Genomic DNA, 16,427 nt, shown 5'->3' with positions numbered 1-16,427 from the left:
CGACCCTGGACACGGCCGGGAGGAGTGACGAGGCTCTGGTGGGCTGGGCCGCTGGGAGGCCAGCGCTGGCTGCACGGAGCCGCCCTCGTTGTTCCTGCCCGGGGCTGGGCCTCAGACACCAGCACTTAAACCTCGCCCGTTTCCTTACTTAACGCCAAAAAACACATTTCTTTGACGTGCAAACACCTGGGCAGAACCCTTAAAGCGTGGCCGCAAAGTTCCTCCTCTGTGCGACCTGCTTCCACTTTGTACACCTCCAGCTCTGAGTTCGTTCTTCCCTGGACAGTAGGAGGGGCTCATGAGGAAGGGGCGCTGAACCAGCTGTTTGCAGGAGTGACGCTGCTCTGCTCTTCTTTCTAGGATAAGAAACTGGACAAGCAGTTTGAATCGCTGTCTCTGTTCCACCCCAGTGTAAGTATCTCTCACGAGTCGTTCTCGGTTGTATTTTGAGGCCTGCTAAGCAGAGACCTTCACTGGCCTCCCCAGCAAGAGCCACCAGCCTTTCCAGCGGCACCTTCTCTGGCAGGAAGGTCCTGGGGTACCAGGAGGGATCTAGGTTGGATGCTAAGGTTAGTTCTCATGACAGTGACAGTGAACGTTTGCTAGTCGCTTGGATGGTCAGCCCTGAGTGGTCAGCTGTTCAGCACGGGCTTAGTTTAACACTGAGAGAGCTTTTCCTGTCTTGGGATCCTGACAGCGTTGTTTCTCGTGAGCCTCCTTTGGGTCTTCAAACAGTGGCGTGTCAGGACTTGAACGCTAACTGCTCGAGTCGCTTCTTGGGGTGCCTTCCCCAGCATGGGGATCAGGGCACCGACGGGGGTGGCCACCTGCCGGGTGAGGCTGGGACTGTGGGACCTGGGGTGCACCTACTCCGTGTCTTCCAGAACGTCGAGATGCTGAGCAGCATGGATTCCGCTTCGGTTCGCGTCATCAAGCCCTTTCCCGCGCCCCTGACCCCGGGCCGCCTGCAGCCCCCACAGCCTGCCCCTGCGGTGCCCCCCGCGCCTTTGGTGCCTGTGGCCCCGAAGCTGGACCACCAGCGGATGGACACCATCCAGGAGGACCCCAGCATGGATTCGCACGCCGACGAGGACGGCTTCGAGAAGGACCCCTTCCCAAATAGCAGCACGGCCGCCAAGTCGTTCGAGGACCTCACGGACCATCCGGTCACCAGAAGCGAAAAGGCCTCGTCCTTTAAGCTGCAGCGTCAGAACCGCATTGACAGCAAGGAAACCGAGTGCTAGTTCAGGACCACGTCCTGAGCGCTCTGACTTCCGTGTGCAGAATATTTTTATAGATTTGACCTCAAATCACTGCAGTTTTGTGAAGATTTGGGAGAAAAAAAGGAAGTGACTTCACAGCAGATGCCGGTCATGTGTTTGGACTTCCTTCGCATACGTAATACTTGTGTGGTCAGGCCCTTTTCCTTCCGAAGAGGTAAGGTGAATCTCGCTTAATTTGAGGCTTTCAGGTTTTAGTTTTTTTGATCTTTAAGATATCCTTCAACCTCTGACGCAAAAGCAGAAACTACAGCTGGATTAGGTTATGAGTATTTACATTTTTGTAAATTAACTTTTTATATTGGGAACGGCACTGATTAGGGAGATGCTCAGTTTTGTTTTAAACACTGTAATGATCCAGCAAACATGAGGCATTTAGCAGTTTCTTGTGAGGATAACTGGAACACAGAATAGATTTATTTATTCTTTTGCCTTGAAGACAAAGGGAGAAAAAACCAATGTATACATTGTCTCCAAAATGTGGGTTCTGTTTCTAGATATTACCTAGAACTTGTAGCAGAAGAAGGGAATTACACTGCTAAATTTAGGGATAAGGTTTCTTAACTCTAAATTGTTAAGAATCTCTAATGTCTGGAATTAAAACAATCTAGCTTAAATTGTAGCTCCATGAATCTACAGAATTCTGCCAACTGTTTTAGGACCCCAGATAGCTGGGCAGTTTTTGTGTGTTTCTGAAGTATCTTCATGTATCAATACTGTCACCATCCTCTTAAAACATTCGCCATTTAGAAAGCCTGAACTACTTCAGAATAAGAAAGTTATGGTCGCCTCTTCTCAAACACTAGTGGCCAAGAATGCACAGGAGATGGTTTCTGCCAAAAGAACCGGGTGTGATGTGCTGGTCTGGGGCTTTCTCCCCACACAGCTGATTGCTAGAAACCCTGGGTACTGACCCATGTTACTTCTTGATCTAGTGCTTCAGTATGGTCTGCATCTACTGTGTGAAGGATAGAAACCATCAGGTTGAATTCTGATTTCCTTTTAAAAGCTTTTTTCCCCTGCTAAGTACTGAAATGTGCTCACCAGCGAACACATTTTAACTGAGATAACTTGTAAGCTTTGAGAGCAATCAATCAACCAAACCTGTGACAAATCTTATCTTTTTTCTAAGGATGTTTGTTACGCAGATACACGCAGATACCTGTTACACTAATACTTGAACTTGTACCTTGTGGTATTTGCTGTCTTTTAACTAGTCATAATATTCTTATATTATAGTTAACACTTTTGCAGTCTGATATAAGGTGAGTGGGGTGTGTGGGTGTATGTATGAGAGTGAAATGGTTCCCAGCTGAATGTAAGAAATCATTTTTTATAAAATTGTGACTTTTTAAAAAACCAACACTGTCTACCTTTTTTCCATTTATAAAATTAACAAGCTGCTCAGGGTGTATTTTGTAGCTGTGGCACTGACGACACCTGCATCCATCAATAAATATTTATTATCAAACCATGACGTGCCTAGGTACAAAGCTGTCCTGAAAACTTCCGATGCTTTGATTAATCCTGGTGGCAGATGTTTGTTTGTGATTTTTATTGCAGGGTCACGAGCAAAGGTTTAAACTTCTCTGACCACTTATCTTGGGGTCTTTGTGCACTGGCGACTTCCTGTTCTGTAGATTAACAGCTGGACTTGGTTTTCTGTGACTAGTGGGCCCCATCTCCCAGAAGCCTTAGTTCTGGTTTTGCTTCTGCCATGTCTTGCCAGTAAGGGAGCAGCAAAAGCAGGGAAGAGACTTTCTTTTCTATCGAAGGCCAAAGATGAGAGGACAAAAACTCATTTCCTTTTGGTGATAAATGTAGTCCGTCTGGCAAACAGGAAGAAGAAAAGTCCTGTAAGGGGAAGAGAACGCAGTTAAAGGGGTGGCTGGTCTCCCAGCTGTGGCCCCAGGCGGCGAGCCCCCGGCCTGAACAGCAGCCTCTGGTGCTGCGTTAGCTCATCAAATGCTCCCACGCCCTTTGTGGAGGGACAGTGTCTGCATATGACACATGGAGCGTCACAGAACCTCACACCATTAATGAGCGCCTGAGCCGAAGTGTCCTTCCAAGTCAGCAGACGGAAGAAGAGGATCAATGAGTGAGTACAGCACACTGATGTAGCCAACAAAGTGAAAAATTTGTTACAAGAGCTCAGGGCCCAGTGTGTCAAATTGTTTTTGACTCTTCTCGCTCTAGGAATTAAACTGACAGGCACAGTATTAGATGAAAAGACTTTGTACTGTCCAGAGTCCAGACGCCCCACCCCTGGAGCCCCTTCTCCTTTGGGGAAGAATCCTTTCCCTACGCGGGAGCTCCACCTATCCCCCATCCCCATTAGAACTTGGAACTGGTTCATGACTTGCAGACCAGGGATTCCGATTAGCCGCACTCCTCCCGGGCCTTAGTTTTCTCATCTCTGCTGTGTTTGTTAGGTCAGATGATCGCTGAGGAAGACCTTCCCAGCTCTGGACTCTTAATACGTTAAGTAAGTCTAAAAGGACTTCAAAGAGCCACTAGCCCAGCAGTCTGCAGTTTCCTTTTCTCTAGCAGCATTACTTTTCCAAACCATCTCAGGTGGAAGCGTAACGCAGACAAAAACACAGCTCTGGGTGCTGTCTCAGCGGTCACATGGCCAAGCCTGCTCCCGACCTGGGAACGGCACAAGGTGGGTCAAGTCCAGTCAGGGTGCAGAGGAACACAAACATGGCCTTCTCGTCTGCGGTGGGACTGCTGGGTCCCACGTAAGCACACGTTTATTTAACTGTACAGGAGGCTGTTGTGCTGTCTTCCGGGGTGGCTGTGTCATTCTGCACGGGGACTGGCTTTTTTACCTTTTATATTTGTAAGTGGGCTTTCTGGCTATAAACCAATTAGAACTCCGTACCTCAAATATGAATTTTAGTTAATACCATATTCTACTTAAATGCATTGTTTTGCCTCTTTTAACTTTCCCCCTCTCCATATTATAAAACTTGGCCTAGATGTTCTTAAATATGAACCATTTACTGCTCATTCATTTCACTACATGCCAACTCCTATTAAAGGGGTTCCCAGAGCATGGTGCCAGCTGCTGGGTGCCGGTACAGCACCAGGCCAAGCACGGTGCTGGGTGTGCAGGCGGCCCTGCAGCTCCTCCACTCCAGCCAACGTTTTCATTCCATTTGGTGAAAAGGACAACTGTCTCACCCACTCAGAGCTGCTCCAGGCGACAGTGCACAGCGTGGTCACTTCTGCGTGACCCTACTCACCCGAGCATGCCACTACACCTGACTGTCCTTCTGCATCAGGGTCCACAGGTCAAGTGCATCAATCCCACAGTCCTGGGCCACTCGTAAACAGGCCCTGGCATATTCACCAACGACTAAGTTGAGGCGATTTAATTTGCACCCTATGGAGAAGAGAAAATCCAACCGCTGGATTTTATGCAACTGATAAACCCAAGTGCTGGTCTTTGTGCAAGTTCTACTACCTGGAGGGTTTCTCAGTTCAAGTGAACAGGCGTGTGCCTGCAGACCCAAAGTGGGCCAGCCACGGGGCTTGGGGGACACAGGACGGGCCTCACGGGTCACTAGTGTGCTGCCCTCCTCAGCACAGGACCAAGGACGATGGGGATGAGGGGCCATGGAGGGCATTTAGAGGACACCGAATAGACACAGAGGCAGAAAAGGCCAGGGGAGCTGAGCGGCTTGGCTAGAGCGCAGGCCAGAGGCAAACGGAGTTGGGCAGGTGACTGCTACGGGGTATGGTGGGGAGGACCGCTGGGCTCAGGCCCCGAATTATTATGTGTAATGAGAAGCCACAGCCACGTAGTGGAAAAGTCACTTGTAGACTTTGGACCAGAGAAGGCGAGAGCTGGAAGGGAGCACAGAGGTCACCCAGGCCAGGCTGGGGGTCAGCAACCTTTCTCTGCCATGGGCTGGACAGGAGTCAGGCTTTACGGGCAACTATTCAGCCCTGCCGTCACAGCTCCCAAGTAGCCACAGACAACATGTAAACCATGGGCCTGGCCAGTGAAACTGTTATTTGTTGTAGGCGACAGGGCGTGGTTTGCCTACCGCCCCCGCAGTGTGGGGACTCTCACACTCAGGTACAACAGGATCACCGGGAGATGCACTGGGCGCTCCCCTAGACTTCAGCTTCCACAGGTCTGGGATGAGTCCAAGAATCTGCACTTCTGCCAAGTTCCCAGATGACACTGATCTGCTAATCTGGGACCACGAGAGAACCACACGTGGTCCAAAGTCATAAACCTGGCCAAAACTAGAGTGATACAGCAGGCCTCATTACACACACGTCTACAAGAGTGCAGTAGTCTCATGAGACGTGCCCACCGCATTCTAGATACAGATTTTTCTATTCTATTATAGTCCGTTAAAAAAATGTCACAACTCACTTGGTTTCACAATCCGTGCATGGGTCGCGACCTGCAACGTGAGAAGCATTGAGCTCTGGCCGCACTCCTCTGCCCGTCCAGGCTCAGCCTGAATGCTTCCTGTAGCGACTTTCCACCTCACAAGCCATCATTTTGACCTAAAATCGCCCTTGATGGTGCCCATGGGGGTCTTCCCTTTGCCCTGTGGAGCTAACAAGCAGGGCCTTCTGTCCTCTTTATGTGACGGTGCCCTTCAAATATGTGATGACAGCTGGCCTAGCTCCCCTGCTAGCCCAACAGCAGGAACTGGGTTCTAGTCATCTCTGTATCCCGCGCACCTGGCCAAGTCCTGGTATTGCACATAAAAGTGCCAAGACGCATAGTTGGTGGGGACAGAATGGGAGCCAGAACCCTGGCGCTGGCGAGCCCCGGAGCAGCCTCCGATCACTCAACCACCAGTTGGCGGCGGCAACTGGTGGCAGCGGAGAAGGGGCCACGTGCAGGTGGAAATGGGCAACCTCCCCCCCTGCCGTTCAGAAGTCAGGAAAACACCCTGAGTGCGGATGTCAGCGTCAAAGCGCAGCCAGCCCGACCCTCAGCGCCACGGCGGTGGCCTCCTGTGCACCCCGGAGTCGGACAGATACCAGGCCCGGGGCCTGACTCACGCACGGCCAGAAGCCTTTTCTGTGTCATGCTACGACATGCTGGGAGCTCTGCTTTAACTTCTGTCGACTAAAGCAGACAGACGGGAATTCACAGGCCCCCAAGAAGCCGAGGCCCCAGGCTGGAGACCAGGTCCCTCCTGCTCCTCCCTGGGCCCGGCATCCGGGCCCATGCTCACCTGAGCTCAGGAGCTCACCCGCTCCTGTCGCTGTGCGGCCTCACAGAGCGGCGGCGGCGGCGTGGTGCGGACGAGCCTGCTCTCGGGCGCGCCCACGGACTGCAGGTGCCGCACCGCGTACTCCTCCAGGGGGATGCGCTGCTTGGGGTTCTCACCTGTTTGGGAGGAACGCGGACACTTCAGCCCAAATGCACATTTGCTGTAAGTGATGACAGTTAAGGTTAATGCACATTCACAAATGGGCATAACTCGTGGCGTCGCTGGGGAACTGTTTAGCGCCAAGCGCAGAAAGAGAAGGGGCAAGAGTTCAAGTACAGAGTCCTACATAAAACAGACTCCAAAGGCTCTGGCTCAGGGCCTTGTAAGCGCTCTCGTCTTTCCTCCTTTACTGGTCACGTGGCTATTAGTCAATTAGGCTGAATTTGTTAAGAAGACAGACCTGCGCCGGGCAGTGAGCCTGCCCAGGTTCTAGCCCGGCTTTGTCACTGGCTAGCCACGTGCCCTTGGACAAATGACCAGCCTTTCTGTACCTCCGTTTCCTCGCTGGTAAAATGAGGATGACAGTAGGGTCTACCTCATAGGGTAGCTGTGAAAATTACATAAGCAAAGTGTGTAAGGCACTTAGAGCAAGGTGCCTGCCGGGAAGGAAGCCCTCAATAAATAAACTAAGCAACAGCTAACGTCACTGCAAAGGGTTCCTTCTAGACAGGCTCACACACGGCTCCCGGCAGGCCATTTGCAAACCACACGAGTGTAATCTAGGAGAAAAGTAACAGCACTCATGATCCTGCCACCCAGAAAACCACTGCTGGCACTGGGTCATACTTCCCAGTCTTTTCCATGCAGATATGGAGACTTAAAGAAAAGAGATAAACACTGAAGATAAACGGCCATGTTGTGCTTTTCCCACATGACATTATGAGCGTCTCTCTGTGCCTACGAAGAGTCCTCAAAAACACGGTGTTCAGTTGTCGGGTGACCACAATGGATGCTTCTGTTTCCTTACTGTGCAGCATTCTAATTTTTTGCTATTATAAATAACTGTGCGTAGAAGTCTTTACACATATACCTGGCTGCATTACATACTAGGTGTTTCCTTAGGCTGGGTTTCTAGATGAGGGAAGTCTCTAGGGAAGCTTTCCAGAAAGGTTTCAAGTTTTCCCACCAGTACTGTAAGAGTGCCTGTTTTCCACACTTGTCAGCTGTAAGTATTACTGCTTAAAATCATGGATTTGAGAGTCAAAAAACCAAAACTCCTTGTTTCAGTTTTCATTTTGTGGCTAACAGAAGTTTTACACATTTTCAAACATGTACTGGCTACTAAATTTCTGTTTCGATTACCTGTTCCTGCCTTTGCCTATTTCTTAAACTGGAGTTAACATTTTTCTTAATTGATTTCTACATTAAAGACATTAACCTTTTGTCTCTCATGCCTTTGCAAACATTCTCCTTAATGTGTCATTTTAATAGTTTTTTGACACAGCTAATTTATTTCACAAATCTATGTTTTCCTTTGCAGTTTCCTCCACTGCAATTTCCTCTAAGTTTTTATACTTAGAAAGTATTTCTCCCTGTCCTAAATTTGATAGAAATTCACCTGTTTGAAAACTTATGGGTTTTTCTGGAACGAGCTTACAGTCTCCACTAACACCTGTAGTCGATGATCTCACAGGCCGCAAGACTTCCTTGCATCACAGTCGGCAGCTGTCCCTTCCTTCCCTTCTCTCCAGCCTCACCGGAGAGGCCCGACCGTGTGCCTGTTAATAGCAGACCTTCTCTGCTGGGGGTGGGGCATGGGAGAAGCCTCTGGAAGCTGACTACTCTTCTCCTTTATGCTGAGCAGAGGGCTCTCCTTTCACGAGTAGGAAAGGAAGAAAGGCCTGTGCCTCTAGTCACAGCAGCAGTTCTTCCAGAAATACGGAGACATGTCTCCTGTTCAGACCTGCTTCCCATGGCCCAGGAGTCAAGCCTGTGCTGGGTCAGGGCGCTGCTGCCCTGAGCTACCCTTTTTCCATCAGTGTGAGTCACACAGCAAGGTGTCCAGTTTGACCTCTCTGCTGCCAACTACATCAACTAAAGAGAAAGAAACATTAGAAATTGAGCACAGCACTACTGGACTCTAAAAAACAGTCAAGTGCTTGAAATTTTAGATCTGCCAACGACCCAGGCATGTAGAAAATAAGTCGGGAATAAAATTCACTGACATTAAAGAAAGCCAGAAGAAATACAAGGAAGTAAACTCAGGGAACTCATTATAAATTTGGCAAAACTTTACCTACTGGGAGATAGGTAAACAGATGAAAAAAGTATATAAATTTAAGTTTGCCCTAATGAATAAAACAATTAAAAATGAACTAGGAAAACAAGAATGCCTTTACCTTTTAGCGCACTGTCATTGGCACCGAAGAAAACTGTAACTGCTACTGGGCTGTGCAAACTGTTCCCCTTCCGGATCAGCCTCGGGAGGATAATTTTCACCCATCTGGTATTGTAACCCGAAAACCCACGATTCAGAACATCGCATTTTCTGAAATGAAAAAATTTTAAAGATGAATTGTAGGGACTTCCCTGGTGGAGCAGTGGTTAAGAATCCGCCTGCTGATGCAGGAGACACGAGTTCGAGCCCTGGCCCGGGAAGATCGCACATGCCGCGGAACAACTAAGCCCGTGCGCCACAACTACTAAGCCTGTGCCCTAGGGCCCGAGAGCCACAACTACTGAGCCCACACACCTAGAGCCCGTGCTCCGCAACGAGAAGCCACCGCAATGAGAAGCCCGCACACCACAATGAAGAGCAGCCCCTGCTCGCCACAACTAGAGAAAGCCTGCGCACAGCAACGAAGACCCAATGCAGCCAAAAAAATAAATTAAAACATAAATTTAGAAATAATAATAAAAAAAGAATAATTGTGAGCAAAGAACTATTTCTGGTCGCCTGCAGCCAACCTTCTGTGTGTGTGTGGGGGGGTGTGGGCTCACAGCGCCCGCTCTGGGCCATGGCCCTGCTGCTGCCCAGGTGTCACTTTGGTAAGATCAGAGCAGCAGCAGAGTAGAGGCATGTTCGTCCCCTTCATGGTTCCAAGATGTAGCAAGTCCATCCCGTTCCTTGATGAGAGAGGTTATGAATAATAATGAACAGAGGGGCTATGCAGACTAGCTGATTCCACGCATGGCCGATGGGGTACTTTTGAAATGGAGTTTACAGCAGGCGGGTATTAAAGGCAGGAAGGCACTAATAAGCTGGAACTCTAATGGGATAAGCGTACAGGGAATTCCTGAGACTTATTTTACAGACCGTTTTTTAAGGGGAGGTTTAGGTTTACGGAAAGACTGAGCAGAAGGTACAGACTTCCCCTAACCCCCAGCCCCACTCCCCGACAACCTACACCACCCCCCAGTGGGTGCATTTGTTACAGGTGCCAAACTACACTGACACACGGTTCTCATTATTACCCGGTGGTTTTGATTCAGTAGTTTTAGTAAATATGTATTAGTTGTGTTTCAGTTTAAACCAGTTTAACGGGCATTTTATTCCTTCTTAAAAATGTATGATTTGATTCACAGTACTGTATGGTATACTGAAAAAACCAACCATGGAAACTGAGCTGGCTGCCTGCGTTAGAATCCCAGCTCGAACACTGAGTAGCTGTGACTTCGGGTAGGTTTGTAGATGTTTCAAGTTGTCCACTAAAAAAAATTTTTTTCCCAGTGAATCTCCAAATTCAATTGATGGTTAGCAAACCGATGTGGTTAATTTTGGTGTATGGTTCAAATTCCTACATATAAGCAACTAAGCAGAGAAGCTAGGGCACCAAGAAATAACTGCAGGCCAAAGGCCAAGCACCAGAGGCCAGAGAACTGCAGGAGGGACTCCGGTTTGACGCTTCTCAGCATTTAGAAGCCTTGGGGGCAACAAAATTTCAGCCACGTTTATTTCTAAGTGTGGTTCTTGTGTTTTTAGTGTGTAACGATTACAAAATGCTGACTAGCCATTTTAAAGCCTCCACTTAGAATACTTTAAGATGGAACACTCTAGAATTTTGACAAGTCTGTCTTACATCCATCCAGTAGTTCAGTCACGCACGGCAGCACTTTAAAAAGCAAGAGGCAGGCGGAGCGCCTGGGCCCATGAGCCATGGCTGCTGAGCCTGCGCTCCACAAAAAAAAAAAAAAAAAAGCAAGAGGCAGAACAGCTCCCTCCTTGAGGCCTGTATGCTGTGGCAGTGACGCAGAGCAGCCAGTGCCTGGATCTCGCTGCCCTCGACTGGCAAGGAGGCCTTGACAACTTACTTAATTTCTCCGGGCCTCAGTCTTCCCAGCTGTGAGAGATGAACACTAATACCCACTCTGCTAGGATATGTGAAGATTAAAAGTAATGTAGTGGCCAGATACATACAAGGAGCTCAATAAATGCCAGCCATTATAGATTTTAAAATATATATATATCATTATTATAAGGCTGTGAACCAAAAAAACTGCTAGTGAGGCCCATGGTTGAAACTGTTAAAGTTCCCTTCTGAAAGGGGAAGAAGATCTGAATTTCTCTGGATTGAATAACATAATCAATAGTGCCCAAGTTATTCAAAAGGCTGGAAGAAACTGGAAAATTAAGAAAGGTTTTTACATGAATTCCTGGCTAATAACAGGTACTTAAGTTCAGATGAAGTTGGGAAAAGGATAGGAATTAACTAAAAGATTCCTCCCAAAACATCCAGGCTCTGTAAGATTGCCTTCCAGAAAAAATGTAAATTAGGTTTTTATAAATGACAACAGGCAAGAACATATCTTTAAAAGCAAACAGAAGCTTTTAAAAACTGAAAAAGGTGAGTTTTTTCTAACCTTTCAAACCAAGTATTTTTGGTTAAATACTTGGATAAGGCTAAAAAAAGACTGATGAAAATATATCAATAAATTAAAAGCATTTAAGTGGATTTAAGAATGGTTAAAATGCTTTTTGTACTGAGTATACAAAGATCTTATTTAAAGCTAAAACTTAAGGACGTCACTGTGGGACACAACTACATATTTTAAATTTATTGCTATCCACGTAGGCAGCACAGAAGGGCGGTCACAGTAAGGTGACTCTTAATAACCGTCAAACTTGGAAGTTAGGTGAAATTAAAACACTGAATCAAGTCAGTTCTGGGCCTTGCACGTGGCTGAAGCAGACAGTCTGCAAAAGATTCACCCCCAGCGTCAACGTGGCTAAAGACCGCGTTCCTTCGGGCAGCTGTCGGTGTGGGACAAAGGGCGGCGCTGCGGGCACACAAAGGGGGGGCTGGGCTGGAGCTGCGGTCCCTCTGCCGCGCACCCCTCCCGACGGCCTCCTGCTTTCTCCCGTGGGCCTGCCTGGTGGAAGGTGGGCGCGCCCGCCCGCCCACAGGAGGAGCCCGCTCTGCCTGGGTTCTAGCTCCCGGGCCGCGGTGCCACTCTGGTTCACAACGGGCTCTCTCGGGCTTGGCCGAGGGCAGTGAGCCCAGGAGAGGGGAGGCGGGACTCACCCAGCTGAGGCCTCCCGGTGGCCGCTCGGTTTTGTGCCTGCTGTCACAAGATGCTTTTAAGAGTGACATAGATAAAGCCTAACAGACCACACACTGTCTGCAGCTTCACCTTTTCCTATAATTACTCTCAATTCTGAAAAATAACTACTTGCTAATTAAATGGTCTTCTAGCAATCACACCTGTAAACAATTCTGACAAGATTTTAGTACTAACATTATTATGTACTGGAGAAACATTTGCAATGCCTGCAGTTTTTCAGACCATTTGAATAATTATTTAGCTTTTCCATATCTTCTATTTGATGAGAAAAGGTTAATGGACTAATTAAACAGGTACTGAATTTTTAAAAAATAAGGAGCCAGTACTTATGGAGCACTTCTCACGGGCCAGGCGCTTGACTAAGCGGTGCACAGCAGCTGACTCACCCTCCGGCAGGAGAGCAGGGCCCTTGTCATCCCCAGAGCTGGAGGATCCTGGGCTCTGGGGCCAGGCCACCTGACACTTCTTAGTTGTGTGACTTTGTTATCTACCTCTCTCCACCTTATTCTTCTCAGCTGTAAGATGGATAGGAGGATGATAAATCACTGGGCAGTTGTAGAGATTAAATGAGACAATAAACATGAAGTATTTTAAAGTCTCTGGCACCTGAACTGGAACATTGTTTCCCTTTTAATGATTTCCGTTTGGCAAATGGAATACCAAAATCATCACTATTTTTATTAATCTGATATATTTTAAAATATTTTTTATATATCTGATATATTTTATTATTTATTTTATATATCTGATATCTTTTATAAAGAGAATCTGGGGGGAAAATCTCTATCCAAAAATAAATCCAACTTTGGTTTTAGAATATATTTTGTATTCTTTCAATTGAACTCCTTGCTAATTATTTAAATCGTACCCACCATAACTGAAAAAGAACTTGTCTTGTTTAGATAGTGAATAGCTGTATTTTCGGATCCAAGGCCCTAATATATTTTACAACTTTTAGGGTTTGGTTTCATGAGGTGGCAAAGTTTAACTGAACCTGAGCGCTGCCCTTCTCTCCCCCAACCCCTCATACACACTAACTAGGAAAGGCCTGCAAAGACAAAAAAAGGAGGAACTTCCTGTTTCAAACTGCATCATTCACTCTCTGCTCCATCAATAAACACTCAAGTAGGAATCTAGAAACTATTCTCACCTGACCAGCTTGTCCGCCAGTGACGCTCCCCACCCACCCTGCTGGAAAGAAAACTGCAGAAAGAAAAGCCCATTATGCTTCATCAATGTAATTAGGCCATATTGCTCAGCAACTCCCCTCTTGTTTTCTCTTTGTACTCCCTGACTTCTCCGCCTTCACCATTTGCTTTGCTCCGCGGTCGTTTTAGGGATTACTAGAGCTACACCTCAGCAGCACTCTGGAAGCAAGAGGTAGTTTTCTTCCCTGTCGATTAGATTTGAGCCAATCACCTGCATTTTATTGAGACCTGTATTAGACTCACTGTTATCTAGAAAAGTTACTTAAATCTAGGTACCAGAGATGAAATCAACTGTATGTTCAGTTAGGAAGTGAAACCCACACTACACTACCTCTTCATAGTTGAAAGAATAAAGAAATTAATTACAGAACTCGGTGAATATTTTTTGATATACATTCCCATGGAACTTGGAGAGTACTTACTGCCCTAGATGCCTAAAAATAATGTTACCAATTGTTAGCATACACACAGAAAACTGGTTTAGGAAGTCATGTCTGAATGTGAGAAGAATAAAACAGAATGAAAAACACCATGGGAAGGTAATTTTTAAAACGTGCTCCCCCTCCCTGAAGTAAGAACATCTATTTTTCCTTGAATGAGAGTTGAAATCATCTTGGCTGAAAAGGTGATCTGGGACCTGGGGTCCCCTGGACCTACGTCTCCTCCTTCAGCAACAGAATACAAAGAAACGCTAAGGGACTAAAAATAACCGCGTTCCTGCGCAGCTGGGGCAAATTATGGACAAGACACAAAAAAGGCCAAAAACCCAAATGCCACTTCTGAAGAGCAGAGAGCCAAAGCAGGGTCCTGCGCGTGCCCCCTGCTCTCAACACCGCCAGGGGGTGGGCGAAACACCTCAGCCGCCCCTCCGCCCGACCCCTGGACACACCCGTACCCTCACCCCATGTAAGGAACGAGCTCGCCTCCCACCGCTCTGGCCTCTTTTTGGGGGCGGGAGCGAGCAAGGGAACCTGTTATTGTTTTCGCTCCCCTCCTGCTGCTGCAGGAGCCCCAGTCAAGCAAGCCCTGCCTGAATTTCTGGACTGGCCTCTTATCCATTTCTACTGATTGGGAAGGCCAAGAACCCTGGTCGGTATCACTTGGCGGCATCTCATTCAAGAGAGCGGCGAGATGTTCCATCAGAGGAAGCACGGGGGTTGAGTGTTTTCCGCAGGGAATGGGAGGTACGAAACTGCAGGAAGTGCTTCAGGCGCCGCCGTGATCTGTGCAAGGTGACGCCCCAGGAAGCTCCGCGTGGCACACAAAACACTGTTCCCGCTGTGAGCAAATTCAAAGTACCTTTCAGGGAAAAGGACAACAGCCACTGACCAGGAAGACACTACGATGAACACAACGTGCCAGGTCTTCCCAAAATCCCTATGAAAAATGACACAGAAAGGAAAGAGCGGCCAGCCCAGGCCCTGGCACTCCCAGCGCGTGGCGTGGACAAGTCCCTGAACTTCCCTGCACTTCGTCTCATCCGTCAAACAGGCGCCCTAAGACTAAAAGGAACGTGTGTCCAGGACTGCGAAGCCGCGCTGCCCTCCTGAAGATGTCATCCTCCCTGAAGTTACCAACACCGAGAAATGAACCAATGCCAGGGTGTCACGAAGGGGTCCTGGAGAGGGCGGGGACACGACGCTCTGTGAGCGTCCAGGCCTTGGGGCAGCATCTGCTGGGGGAAGCGGGGTGCAGGGAGGCGGCCCCGACAACTTCATAACAGTCGGGAGGAATGGGCCCCTCCCGCGCGGAGGGGAGAGCCAGGAATCACCGAAGAAGCCTGGCCCGCGGCTCTCGGCCAGGGTGCCGCCCCCCCGAGGGCGCGGCGAGGACGCCCAAGAGACCAGGCCACGTGGGGGCCGAGCCGGGTTCCGCGGAATGGACGGCGCCGAGCGGCGGTACCTGGGTGGTGGAGTTGCCGAAGAACAACACCCGAGGCCAGAGCAGAGAGCTTCCGCACACCACCGCCTCGCACCGCGCCATTATCCCGGTAGCCGGGAGGCGGGGCCACGCCGGATATCCGGGCGAGGCCATTAGCCGGGGGCGGGGCAAGGCCGGATATCCGGGCGGGGCGAGCGGCCGGGAGGAGGGGCTTCCGGGTGGCTGGGAGGCGGAGGCGCCTGCGGAGTCCGACGCCTTCGCTCGTTGGCTGTCTTCGTGCGTGGCTCTCTTTCCCGGGTCGCTCCGTAGGGGCTCCGGTAGCAGGGCTCCTTCGGCGACCAACTGTTCACTTTTAAGACGTGCGATAGCTGTTGCTTCTTGGAAAGCTCATTTTTGTCCGTTTACAAAAGCTTGGCCCCCTGCATGCATTCGCTTTTTGTTCACTTATCCGAGTCGTTAGATGCGGGGCGCGCGTGGCTACCCTGCCCTCGGGGAGCCCACCTGCCCTCTGGCCATAGTCGCCTGTCAGTTCCCCAGGCGGAAACCAACCCCGAAAGGAGAGCGATTTGGCGCTGCCACCAGATCCAGCATCACCCACCCTGCGAAGGTGGGTTCAGTTTGAGCGAGTCGCAAGCACTTCCAAGGGGCTCGTTCATCACGCAGCCCTCTCTTGTTAAGTAAAATTAGGCAAGCATTTGTCCAGCGTTTTGACCTCATAGAGAAACTGACGACATGTGGTAAAGACAGTAAGGCCGACTATCCAGGAAGGACAACGATGGTGGGCTTTCGCAGTAGGGAAGATTAGGCTAAACCCTAAATACAAGAAAGAAAAGGGATTTATAGCCAAGGAGCAGGGTGAGGGGTCAGGTGAATGTAAAAGTACTAAGAGGCGGGGTAAATCTTTGCTAAACTGCCCTGACAGGGTTCCTGCTGAAGGCAGGGCAGAGTGACATCAGGATGCGGAATTTGAGCAGCTACTCAGGGGGATCAGACCAAGAGGGAGGGATTTTTGCTAAACCGACTCGGCGAGATTCTTGCTACAACTGGGCTGAAGGGGCCAAGTACAGGACCCAAGGTTGGGGCGGGGGGGGCTTAGAGAGAAGACAGAAGAGCCTGGCGCAGGTTTGCTCAAGCACTTAATGAAGTGTGACAGCTGTGATAAAATGGAGCCAGAAGGGTGTCCTGAAACAACTGAGCTTAAGGTGAAAACCAGAAGGGGAGCAGTGTGTGTGAGAATAGCTGCCGTTTCCGTGGCTTGGACGTAGGGTGTTGCGGGGGAGAGTGGCTGGAGCTGGAGAAGCAGG

At 49.1% G+C, this 16,427-nt stretch overlaps 2 protein-coding genes across 5 annotated transcripts in view; one reads left to right on the top strand and one right to left on the bottom strand.

Annotated features, from left to right (window-relative positions):
• The window catches only part of ADAM17 (ADAM metallopeptidase domain 17), a 52,183-nt gene extending 49,540 nt beyond the window's left edge, over positions 1–2,643 (top strand). Inside the window, 2 exon segments of the mRNA XM_032652200.1 lie at positions 361–411; positions 885–2,643. Of these exon segments, the coding sequence (XP_032508091.1) occupies positions 361–411; positions 885–1,244 (411 nt within the window). The 3' untranslated portion in view covers positions 1,245–2,643.
• An 82-nt stretch (positions 2,644–2,725) lies between these two features.
• Positions 2,726–15,241, bottom strand: IAH1 (isoamyl acetate hydrolyzing esterase 1 (putative)). Of its 4 annotated transcripts, XM_032652201.1 has the most exons (6): positions 15,145–15,241; positions 13,185–13,237; positions 8,872–9,020; positions 6,512–6,648; positions 4,547–4,708; positions 2,726–3,134 (listed from the first exon to the last, which is right to left on the bottom strand). In XM_032652201.1, exons 1-6 carry the CDS (start codon positions 15,223–15,225, stop codon positions 2,949–2,951), a joined length of 768 nt encoding a protein of 255 aa, XP_032508092.1. In that variant the 5' UTR covers positions 15,226–15,241; the 3' UTR covers positions 2,726–2,948. The 4 variants fall into 4 exon arrangements, 1 of the variants encoding a protein (XP_032508092.1); XR_004352702.1 differs by lacking the exon at positions 13,185–13,237 and having other exon boundaries at positions 4,529–6,648; XR_004352701.1 differs by lacking the exon at positions 13,185–13,237 and having other exon boundaries at positions 2,726–5,704; positions 6,494–6,648.
• Positions 15,242–16,427: the final 1,186 nt, after the last annotated feature.

This window comes from Phocoena sinus, chromosome 13, assembly GCF_008692025.1.
Source record: "Phocoena sinus isolate mPhoSin1 chromosome 13, mPhoSin1.pri, whole genome shotgun sequence".
Taxonomy (NCBI): Eukaryota; Metazoa; Chordata; class Mammalia; order Artiodactyla; family Phocoenidae; genus Phocoena; species Phocoena sinus.
Note: the sequence above shows the minus strand (reverse complement) of the source record. Positions and strands in the feature narration are given on the sequence as shown.